The sequence below is a fragment of the Eurytemora carolleeae genome, unplaced genomic scaffold (assembly GCF_000591075.1).
Source record: "Eurytemora carolleeae unplaced genomic scaffold, Eaff_2.0 scaffold311, whole genome shotgun sequence".
NCBI lineage: Eukaryota > Metazoa > Arthropoda > Copepoda > Calanoida > Temoridae > Eurytemora > Eurytemora carolleeae.
The window spans coordinates 3384-16027 of record NW_019396293.1 but is presented as its reverse complement, the minus strand read 5'-3'; the positions used below and the strand labels follow the sequence as shown (position 1 = coordinate 16027).

Here is a 12644-nt window from a genome sequence, read left to right as displayed (position 1 = left end):
GATATCTATGTTCTATCTATCCTATACCTATTTATATCTTATTCTATCTATTTTCTCTCTCCCACCTAAAATGTTTTTAAAACTGTTATTTTTCATGATAAACTAACATTTAGAGCCCTGAAGCCCAGGTTTCATAAAAGAAGTATACCTTTCTTCATTTTCATATTTTTATTTAACTACAAAGCACGAGATAATACAAATAAACAATCACAATTTACTATGTAGTTTGGACTCGCCTAACCAGAGTTGGTTGTTTTAATTGGTTGGCCCGTTATTTTAAGTGAATGAGAAGGGTGAAGAAGATAGAAAGATTAAGTTTATCCACATGATACACAGTTTTTTGGCAGATATAACTTGCATCACTATCTAAATAGATCTTGGCGACTTTTCTTTTAAACAGTTTTGCAGATTTAGTTTCTTTAAGCTCTAATTCAATCAAATTCCATAATTTTGGAAATAAAGCGGAGGGAAAACATTCTAGCGCTTTAAAAAGAACCCTTTTATGCAAGTGTGTATGATTTTGTTCTATTCTTGCTTAGCTTTCATTAAAAAGTAGAACTAAGGTTGCTTTTCCTGACATGATTTATTACTTGTTATCTTAACATTTGTAAAAATTCACTTTTAATTATTTTATCTTATGATATGATTGTTTACAGAACGTCAGAAAATTCCATAATTTCAGATTACATATTTTTTATCAAATTTCAGATTTTTTTCTATTTCAACATTTTGAAGAAACATGTACACATATACAAAAAAATTTATTAGTTTTTTTGTATCTAAAAATTCAATTTTATATTATATTCAAAATTTTAAAAAAATTGTAAATATTAATATTAAGTATCCCTTTATTTTATATTTGTACAGTTATAAAATGCCCTTTGAAATAAAACACTTTAGATTTTTTGGACTTTTAAAAATTTCTATTAAACTGTTTTGCAGATTTAGTTTCTTTAAGCTCTAATTCAATCACATTCTAGCGTTTTAAAAAGAACCCTTTTATGCAAGTGTGTATGATTTTGTTCTATTCTTGCTTAGCTTTCATTAAAAAGTAGAACTAAGGTTGCTTTTCCTGACAAAATCTAATATTTCTTCAATCATTTTAAGTTAACAAAATCTAATATTTCTTCAATCATTTTAAGTTAACAAAATCTAATATTTCTTCAATCATTTTAAGTTAACAAAATTCAATAGAATCCCAGAAACTAAGATGTTTGGAAATTTGGACAAAAAAAGTAACAAAATATAATTTTTATCTTTTTTATAATTTGTCTGTTTAATCTGTCTGTCCGGCGCCCTGGTTATCTTGTATTGAATTGTTTAATTTTAAAAAGAAGATTTAACGCAAACAATACTTTATCTTCACAAAACATAAAAAAAATTTAATTATATTTGAACATTTTTTAATGTTGAAGAAAAAAATTTAAAATGCATTTGTTTGAAAGATTATCAATATATCTTTACAAACTTCTTGATTTGTGTTCATGCTCTGTCTTAAAATTGTGCATTTTGCTTCCGATCTATTTAATAAAAAGCAAAGACTGATAAGAATGGACAATAAGATTGTTTGGAACGCAAAAAATGTTTGCTTTAAAAATGTACTGTTTTCTCTCAAAAAAAACCTATAGTCTGTGTGTTTGTTTGTTTTACCGCCAATTGACCCGACACATTGCCAAAACAGAGGACCGTAAAGTTACAATTAACCTCCCTTAAGACAGTTAAGTAAAATAACGACCCGCAATTGCATCTCCAAAGACGATAACATTTTTAGGAAATTTCAGGTGACATTAGTTCCAAAACTAACACTTGGCCCATTTCTAAAAGTGAGTGTTCGAAATGGGCACAAATTGAAAGACTGGGTTTTTGGGATTCCGGCTATTATCCAGAGTAAAAGTAGATAGTAAAAACTTTAACCAACATTTTATTAAACATGACGTGGACAACAATTCCCAATTTTAAACTTTTTATTAAAATCAAAAATATAATAGTAGTTCTCTTTATATTAAATCTCTTGAAACAGTTGTGCGTTTTCGAGACAAAACAGTTTCCCGCATTTCTAGTTAAATCTACATTGTAAGAACAAATGATATTAATATTTTGATTTCTAAATGCTGTAATGATTTTTAGATTATAAAAGAATAGCTTGTTTTTATTTTCTATTTTGTTTATATTTTACCTTATCAAAACATCTTGTTTTGTTACGTAAGTGCGTAAATACTTGAAGATTGTCATTGATATGAATTCCGGTAATTGTCTCAAAACCAGGATATGTTCCGAAAACGCGACATGAGCTGAAATCCGGTAATTGTTTTAAAAAAGGGATATGTTCGAAAATTAAATCAAAAATCATCAAAAACTAATTCTTACACCTTATTATTTGTTTGAAATTGACATTTATTGTTTCAATATATAGTTTTAGCCATTTTTTATAAATATATGGTGTAATTTTGTTCTACTCGACTTGGATTTAAAGATAAATACTCTTGAAAAAGATAACTTTGCAGATTTGGCCCATTTCTAACACTCAGTGTTAGAAATGGGCCAGGTGCTAGTTTTGGAACTTATATCCCCTGAATTTAAAATTATACTTAACCACGGGTTCCCTCGACAAAATATACCTCGCTGAACTCTGGAAGGTTTGTAGGCAAAATTGGTCTTGGGAACTCTTGGTAAAGTAAAATTCCCTTTACTTTCCTGTAAAGTAGTTGCAAACATGTTAATAATTAAGTTTTGGTGAAAAAATTCTCGCCATAATTAAAGCCCAGTGTTATGTACGTATACCTAAACAGATGCAAGATAATTCATAGACTATAAATATGATTAAGAAGGAAAGATATCGAGTTTTGAACAGTCATTTTTAAAGGGAGATACGTTTTATTGTGTTTAATTGCAGTTAAAATGCACGTGGCAATTATGTAGATAACACACAATTGAAAATAATCAGTTTTTGAATTTATAAACATGAATATCTAATTCATACTAGATCTGACGAAACTTTCCATGGTACCGTTGTAAATCAGACATTGTCGTCTTTGCATGGAGGGTCACTTGAAATTACGCGTACAGTCCCTTTAACCATGAGCTGCCTCAATTTTTTGAGACCCTAACGAAGGGACGAAAACATTTCACTAAAATATGTGGGTTTTGAGTATTAAATAAGCTGCACAAAGCGCGGGAAAGCCATGTAAAATAACAATGCTAGACTTCCTCAGTGGTGTAATTTTTTGGGAAATAACTGTGTTTATATGAATTTTATGATTTTGTTTTTAAAAACAAACTCAATTAGTGAAAGAAATTTTTAAGTAATAAGGTCATTGAAGTATGAGTAATTTATACCAATTAATAAATTTGAAATCTATTTAAGTTTTTAACAAATTAAAAGATTTTAAAATTGATCACAAAAAAGCGCTGTTTTCAAAAAACATTTTTAAAAGTTAAATTTGTACTTTTTTGGAAAAATTATTTCTTTTATAACTGAAAGTGCAAATAAAAATTCATTCCTTCATTTATAAGAAATATGTTTGAATTATAAAAAAATCCTTATCTTAATAATTGTGTCTTCAACCCAGTGTAGTACATGTTTAAACAGTTGAATTCTATCATTGGTTCGATAACAGTCATCTGAAAATATTTGTATTTCAAACGTGGAGCCATACAAAATTTTGAAAAATTTTGAAAAATCTTTTTGACTTTTTAGGATTTTCTTAAAAAACACAAACCCTGAGACCCCCTCCTTCCTTCTCCCGCTCCAAAAAATCCATCCCTATAACGGAGAAATAATCTATCCTAAAAAGTGCTGAATTCTACCAATTTTCTACTTGTCTCTGCATCTGACATGTAATTTGTAGCTATTCAAATTGAGGGCGTCAAAAGATCCCTTAAACGAGGTTTTGAATCCAGATGCGTATTCCGTAATCCGTAGATTCCGTAGATTCTGTAGATTCCGTAGATTCCGTAGATTCCGTAGATTCCGTAGATTTCGTAGATTCCGTAGATTTTTGTCAAATAATTCCAAAGTGATTTGTTGTCAATCCGCTAACAATGTAATAGAAACATATCTTCTGCATCTTCAATATGCAAATAATTTATATATATAGATTATATATTCTTATTAAATAGAACAAAATGGGGAAACTAGGAATATCAAACAGGTGAATATTTTATGCAAATATGCACAAGAGATGTAGAGAAGAGAGAAGAAACAACAACTTTTGAAAACATTTGCTCTACTAACACTGTAATAGAATTTTGACTCTGAAAGAAAATATAAATAAAAACGAACAAAAAACTAAACAAAAACAAAATAACTAAACAAAAACAAAAAAACGAACCAAAAAAGAACCAACAACTAACCAAGAACAAACCAGAAACAAAACAAAAACAAACAAAAACGAACCAAAAAAGAACCAAAAACGAACCAAAAATAAATCAGAAATGAAAGAAAAAAGCAAAAAACGAAACAAAAACAAACCAAAAACGAAACAAAAACGAACCAAGAACAACCCAGAAACAAAACATAAACCAAAAGCGAAACAAACAAAAACGAACCAAAAACGAATCAAAAACAAAACAGAAACAAAACAAAACAAAACGAACCAAAAAAAAACAAAAACGTACCAAAAATGAACTATACTTATACAACATGACTTCTTGTATTCAGTTATGTCAGAAATTTCTTGGCTGAGCTACTGGGAACATTTCTCCTGGTAGTTTTCGGGGATGGGGCAATAGCTCAGGTACAAAGACGACATCATAGATTTATTGAAAAATTTTATTTTTCTGTTTTTGTTTTTGAAAACAGCGTAAACCTTATTTAATATCAAAAATATTTGTAAACGTGAATACCATGGCTTTGTTTAACCTTGTTAAACTGTCGTCGACATTTCCAGTGAACCTGATTTTACAGCGTGACATGCCCAATTAAGTATGGTAAAGTACAGTACAGTACAGTACAGTACAGTACAGTACAGTACAGTACAGTACAGTACAGTACAGTACAGTACAGTACAGTACAGTACAGTACAGTACAGTACAGTACAGTACAGTACAGTACAGTACAATACAGTACAGTACAGTACAGTACAGCACAGTGCAGTACAGTAGTGAACAGGATTTTACAGCAGGACATGCCCAATTAACTATGGTACTCTTTAAACCTTCATCTGTATTATCTAAAAGTGCAAGTTTCTCTGTAAAGTGTTTTAAACAAGATATTTTTGTTACTCAGAACTGTTATGATCGGACATGGTGGACCACTTAACATTAAAATCAGATTCAGCTGATTAATATTTGGTTTGGTTTAGAATACGGGTTATCTGATCAGTCTTTGGTTTTGTTTAAATCAAGATCAGCTGATTAATATTTGGTTTTGTTTAAATCAAGATCAGCTGATTAAAGTTTGGTTTGGTAAAAAAATCAATCTCAGCTGATTAATATTTGGTTTTGTATAAAATCAAGGTCAGCTGATTAATATTTGGTTTTGTATAAAATCAAGGTCAGCTGATTAAAATTTGGTTTTGTATAAAATCAAGGTCAGCTGATTAATATTTGGTTTTGTATAAAATCAAGGCCAGCTGATTAATATTTGGTTTTGTATAAAATTAAGGCCAGCTAATTAATATTTGGTTTTGTAAAGGTCACACTAGACAGAGATGGCGGCTTCCTGAACATTTGTATTGGATACGGTTTAGCACTCATGATTGGTATCCTGGCCAGTGGCGGGGTCAGGTACACATTTATTAACTAAAGAGACAACTTCGTTATTTTTAAATGGTTCTTTGTACAAAAACGGCTTTTATTCACAACAAATTTCTTTATAGCTTTATCTAATCAAGTTGATTTGGATATCATAGTAGGAATTATCAGATTTGGATATCATAGTAGGAATTATCAGATTTGGATATCATAGTAGGAATTATCAGATTTGGATATCATAGTAGGAATTATCAGATTTGGATATCACAGTAGGAATTATCAGATTTGGATATCACAGTAGGAATTATCAGATTTAAACACTTTTAATTAAACCCAGTACTATAGTTTCATTAGAAGTAAATATTTCCATTTACTGATAGCGCCGATTTAAGGATTCATTTAACTCTAATTGGATGAGATAGATAGAAAGATAGATGTTATAACGCCAGACTATTTCTATTGGTTTAGAATAGACAACAAACACATGGCTGAACCCTGATTGGATCAGGCGCTAATGGACTCGGCATATAAGAGTGAGAGAAAGGATTATATCTTTCACATTGATGATCAGATAAAGGCTTCAAGGGCACCCTAGTCATTCGTGCATTGGTATATTTGATTGTAAGGTCCTTAAATTTAATACATAATATAATATCATGATTTGAAGTGGTGGTCACCTAAACCCAGCAGTGACAGTAGCAATGGCTCTTCTTGGAAAAGTTAAACTACTACAGGTATGTACATCATACAGAGCGTCCCATATTATATTAGATTATCTCCAAGTTTTGACGCCAAAATAAAACCATAATACTCGAAAAAAACTAGTATTTTCCGCAAGAAAATTCTTAAATTAGCCTTATTCAATTTTTCAAAATAATTCATTCTTCTTCCTGCAAAGTCCTCAAAATTGTAATTTAGACGATTTGCGATCTAATATGATGTGGGACACCCTGTACTTTACGTACATTACATACAGTGATAACCAGAAAACAAGTAAGGCGAACATTATAGCAATACTTGAGTGTATACTATAATGCTACAAAGCAAATAGTTTAAAGCTAGACACTTATTAAATCACTAATTTATTGAAATGGGGTTGTTTACACTGCAAACTTGCTGTGTCACATGCTCATTCGACTTTTATATTTAAAACGTTATTTTTAAAAGTCGTCTTCCTATTTTTTTGGTTATGAGTGATTTGTACATAATATGCTCATTTTAAGAGGGTCTAACTTTTAAGTCACCACGCTCATTTTGTTTCTTGAATCCAATTTTATTATATTTCCAGATTTAGATTTTATTAAATTTCCAGATTTACATTTTATTATATTTCTTGATTTACATTTTATTATATTTCCAGATTTACTTTTATTATATTTCCAGATTTACATTTTATTATATTTCCAGATTTACATTTTAGTATATTTCTTATAGACTTGATCCCATACTATAATATTCCTAGGTACCCATATTATTATATTCCTAGGTACCCATATTATTATATTCCTATGCTCCCATATTATTATATTCCTACGCTCCCATATTATTATATTCCTAGGTACCCATATTATTATATTCCAAGGCTCCCATATTATTGTATTCATAGGCTCCCATATTATTATATTCCTACGCTCCCATATTATTATATTCCTAGGTACCCATATTATTATATTCCTAGGTTACCATATTATTATATTCCTAGGTTACCATATTATTAAATATATTTCTCGGTTAACATATTATATTCCTAGGCTCCCATATTATTATATTCCTAGGTTACCATACTATAATATTCCTAGGTTACCATATTATTATATTCCTAGGTACCCATATTATTATATTCCTAGGTACCCATATCATTATATTCCTACGCTCCCATATTATTATATCCATATTATTATATTCCTAGGTACCCATATTATTATATTCCTTGATTACCATATTATTATATTCCTAGGCTCCCATATTATTATATTCCTACGCTCACATATTATTATATTCCTAGGTCCCTGTTTACATTCTTGGACAGTTCATTGGAGCATTCCTGGCCGCAGCGGTAGTGCTGGGTGTCTATGCTGATGCTATAAATACTGCAGATGTTAATGTAAAAATTAGTTTTTTATTAATTTATTTTATAAAAAGTTATTTGTTAAAAGGGTTCAGGTTTTAAATGTTCAATTACAATCAAAGAATTTCAAAATGTTCAGTAAACTAAATTTGACTGAGCACTGATCCAAATTTTGATCAACCAACTTTTGTTAAATGAAATCTTTTACAGTGAATACGAATTTCGCTCAAAAACTACTTTTGCTAGATTGACATTTATTATCAACGAGGATGAAAAGTGTGCATTAGATTTCCAGTTTTTGTTTTAGAATTTTGAAGCTTTTCATTTGTGACTTCTCTACAAAAGTGACTTGCTCATTTCTTGCTTCAGAGACAATGAAGAAATTAACATAATAGAGCACTTTTCAACCTAAAAAACGACTTAGCTTAACTATTAACTATAGTATTGCAATCCCGTTAAAAACATTCTCTTTCACCAATTATTTCCCCGAAGAAGCCTTAGCCTTTACTTACAGGATATATATAGGGCAAAACGGAACGGTACACCGCATGAATCTAGTGAAAGGAATTGAGTCTTTTCAACCAACTCTGCTTTTGAAATCCCTATATCTTTGGAACCCAATGTCGTAAATCTTCAATATTTTAAGCTTATATAATTTGATCTTACAGAATTCATAGTTTGGAATATCATAGGTCTACGACATTTGAATCCAAAGATATAGGGATTATAAAATCAGAGTTGGTGGCCAAGACTCAATTCCTTTATGTGAAATTTATGATCTTTTTTTCCAATAATATGTAATGATCAGTGTTATTCAGCGCTTTGTTTGGTTTTGTTTCATTTTTCCATCTTCTAATGGTCAAAATTTAGCACAGTGCAATATGCAAACTTGAACCAAATACAGTTTTAAAAGTTTTTTAACAACACCTGATATACTGTATGAATGATAATAATGATGTGAACTAGGGTTTCCAGCGAACAAAAACTCTCGCGAAATTTTTTTTTGGTATTTCGCAAACTTTTTTTGTGAAATTATGAATTTTTTTCGGGAAAATTTATTTTGCGAAAACGATGAGGAATTTCGTGCGAACAAAACAAAATATGCGACAATTTCCTGAAAAATTACAAAACTTTTGCATTAAAAATGCAAATTTTTCGCGGAAAATTTGAAACTTTCGCGAGCCAATTTACCAATGTGGCTGGAAACAATTGTCGCGAGACAATTTACCAATGTGGTTTGAAACCCTAATGTGAATCCTTGTTTAGTGGAGTTTAACTACTGCTGGAATATTTGCTTCCTATCCTAGGTTTAATACGGTAAGATTTTATTATCAGACCATATATTAAATCTATATAATAAAGCTCTTCCCTCATGTTGTTAGCTATCAAAGTGAATAAATACTAAAGTGGAACAGACTAAGGAAACGACGACAGGTTGGGCCATAAGGTTTTATTTGGTTTGGAAATAATTTCATGAAAAGATTTCGTTTGGAAAGTAAAGACTAGAAAAAATAGACTAAAGACCCATGTAAATGTCGTCTTCAGATAGAACTTCGAAATTTTCACGATTTAAAATCAAAATTTTTTGTACGTTTCTATGTAGTTTATATGTAAATACTATTTAGTCACTTAATTAATTCATTGATTTTGCCTGGCACTTCTAATTCTATAGGAATTTATCTTTAAAACTGCTTAGTTTTGTTCTTTCAAATCTCACTCCATTTTAAAATATGTTTGTAAATTTCTTAAAACAGATCTATGTTATCATCCAGAGGCGTATTCAGGGGGGGCTATGGGGGCTCATCCCCCTTCTGGATCAGTGGGGGGGGAGGTCGGCCTCCCCCCTCCCAAAAAGAAAAAGAAATGTAAGCCCTTAATATCTTTAAAACTTTGTCTTATAGTTCTCAACCACTCTTAAATCTGTCAAAATACAAAAGTGAAGACCAAGAGATATATTTCGAAGATCTTCATTTTTCGGACTAGTGAAATATATTCTTTTCGGGGGAGTTTTGGCCTCCCCCCCCCCTAAAAAGACGAAGAATTGTAAGCCCTTCCTGGGAAAAAAAACCTGAATACGCCACCCTTAATATCTTTAAAACTATGTCTTATAGTTCTCAACCACTCTTAAATCTGTCAAAATACAAAAGTGGAGACCAAGAGATATATTTCAAAGATCTTCATTTTTCGGTATTACAAATTGTGCATTCCTTGTTTTACAGATTATGCTTGCATCATTATTGTGCTGTCTGAAATCATTTATTGTGCAGTAAAATGGCTAAAATTCACTTCTGAAATCTTAATTTACGTTAATTTATATTTAAGTAAAATACGAATTCTAAGTCTGTGTTTGTAAACAAAGGGAGTCCAGTTTCTGTTGTACTGTACACTCCGTATACAGACCAATTTATATATATATATATATATACATATTTATAAATACTTGGGACATAAAATGTCGTCATCCAACTATGAGTTTGGCCCACTTTAGTATTTAATCACTTTGGTTAGCTATAGCTGGCTAAACGGCTGAACCAAATTGGCCGACATTTTTTGAGGAAACTCACGTGTGCCCTGGGGTGACAAAAGCTAAAATTCAGTTTTTTAAACTCAAAATTTTCATTTTTGTTTTAAATTCTACGGGAAAGCCGGACACTAGATCTAGTATATTTTATATTAATTGGCCTGGCCTAAAAGCATGGCTAAATGCACAATCCAATATTGTACTGTACTGTTCTATAAACTGTACTGTACTGTTCTGTAAACTGTACTGTACTGTTCTACAAACTGTACTGTATTGTACTGTACTGTACTGTACTGTACTGTACTGTACTGTACTGTACTGTACTGTACTGTACTGTACTGTACTGTAATGTACTGTACTGTAGGTGAGTACAATAACCCTGGTGATGGATCAGATCCTTGGAACAGCTCTCCTTCTTATTATTATCTTGGCTGTAACAGATTCAAGGAACATGAAGGTAAGATGAACAGAATTTGAGAAGTTCAAAATATATACTTTGCTTGTCTGCTGTCTGTTTGTTTGTGTCCAATAAACGACAAAACGGTTAAACCGATCAGTTCCAAATTTTGTGTGGGACCTCACATGGCCACAGGGAAGGTTCATGGATGATCAAAATTTCAAAAATTTGCCTCCAACCAAATTAGATTTTCGTAAAATTTTTAAAATCCACAAAAATACAACAATTTAAAATCCCCTTAATGTATAGAAAGAGAAAATGTTTACTATTAAGACAGAAAATGGGTGCCAAGCGCCCTAAAAGCCTAGTTTCTTATAATTCAATTTGGATAGGGTTAAAAGAAAAATCCCAACCGGGATAGGGTTAAAAGAAAAATCCCAACCGGGATAGGGTTAAAAGAAAAATCCCAACCGGGATAGGGTTAAAAGAAAAATTCTTTAACATTTAAATGTTTGCAGACCGGATTAAAGCTTTAATGCCAATAACTATGTAATAAAGCTATAAATTTGCGAACTTCATATTAATTCAATGTTTGCAAATTAATAAAAAGGATTCTGGAAACGAATATTGACTCAATAAATAATGAGAATTTTATAATTGATAAATAAAATTTGATTTATTCGGCTATTATGTATAACTGTAAAACAATGCAAATTTTTCTTTTTAAAATGCTGAACCCTTGTATTTAAATAATAAAATCTGAACACCGCACTTTACTATACAGGCCATTAAAGAAAGGTACTGAGTTGCTTATTACATTAAAGAAAGGTACTGAGTTGCTTATTACATTAAAGAAAGCTTATTACATTAAAGAAAGATACTGAGTTGCTTATTACATTAAAGAAAGGTACTGAGTTGCTTATTACATTAAAGAAAGGTACTGAGTTGCTTATTACAATAAAGAAAGATACTGAGTTGCTTATTACATTAAAGAAAGGTACTGAGTTGCTTATTACATGGTCATAAAATACAGTGGCACAATGTTTTAAGACCAGCTAGCTTATTAAAAAATTAGACTATATTGTTTTTGAAAAGTTATAACAAGAGGCTCCGCGTTTTTATGATAAATTTTTTTAAGTTGTTAATTTTATATCTCTAGCTTGAATAAAAATTGGATTCTTAATTTAAATGAAAATAGAATTTAAACTGTACTTTATTTTTTTATTTACGCCTTGCCAAAAAATGTTAGAGATAATTATTGTATTAATTTTTAAGTTTTAAACAGAAATTTTCTCTGTATAGCTTGAAGGTTGAAATATAATCTAAAAAGGCTTAAACCTTCTCAATAAAGAGAAAAATTCTATAATAGTGTTACAAATACATAGTAAATTCCAAGGTACTAATGCAAGGCAAGTTAATTGCGGTTGCGTATACTCTGCGTACTTATTGAAACCAGTTCTCTCTGGGCGGAATTTGTAAACAAGAATAGATGCATTAGTGTTCGTTTAGTATCCGAGGAGGTTAAAAGCATTACATTTTGATAATTTTGAAAATTCACATAACAGTTTCATATGACAAGAATATTTCATAGATAATTTTTGTGAAAATGGATTCCGTGTCAGGCTGTGGCATACGTCTTGTGTTTACTTTTCCACCCAAAGACAGTACACTGCAGTACAAAAATGCATACACCTCTAAAATAACTTTTTTTTAATCCAAAATAAATTCCTTAATTCGTTTTCTTGCCGTTTAATTTTAAATTTGCTGTTCCAGTTTTGGTCTGAATTCTGGCTGTGCAATTAATCCCGCAAGAGATTTTGCTCCTCGTCTTCTTTCATTGATCGCTGGCTTCGGAACAGAAACTTTCACGGTAATATATTAATAATTCGAAGTTTGAATAGACTGTTTATAATTTTAACTGATCCTCCTTTAAAAACTTTGTCTGATTAAAACTGATTTAAAAA

General features: G+C 30.6%; 1 protein-coding gene across 1 annotated transcript; it reads left to right on the top strand.

Annotated features, from left to right (window-relative positions):
- Positions 1-3632: 3632 nt before the first annotated feature.
- On the top strand, positions 3633-12550 carry LOC111700350 (aquaporin-9; the record flags this gene model as incomplete). The annotated part of the gene is given in 8 exon segments (XM_023471230.1): positions 3633-4151; positions 4661-4736; positions 5636-5727; positions 6362-6428; positions 7700-7798; positions 9029-9079; positions 10648-10744; positions 12441-12550. Coding segments are annotated over 8 exon segments (618 nt in total), but the record flags the coding sequence as incomplete, so codon positions are not given.
- Between the last annotated feature and the right edge of the window lie 94 nt (positions 12551-12644).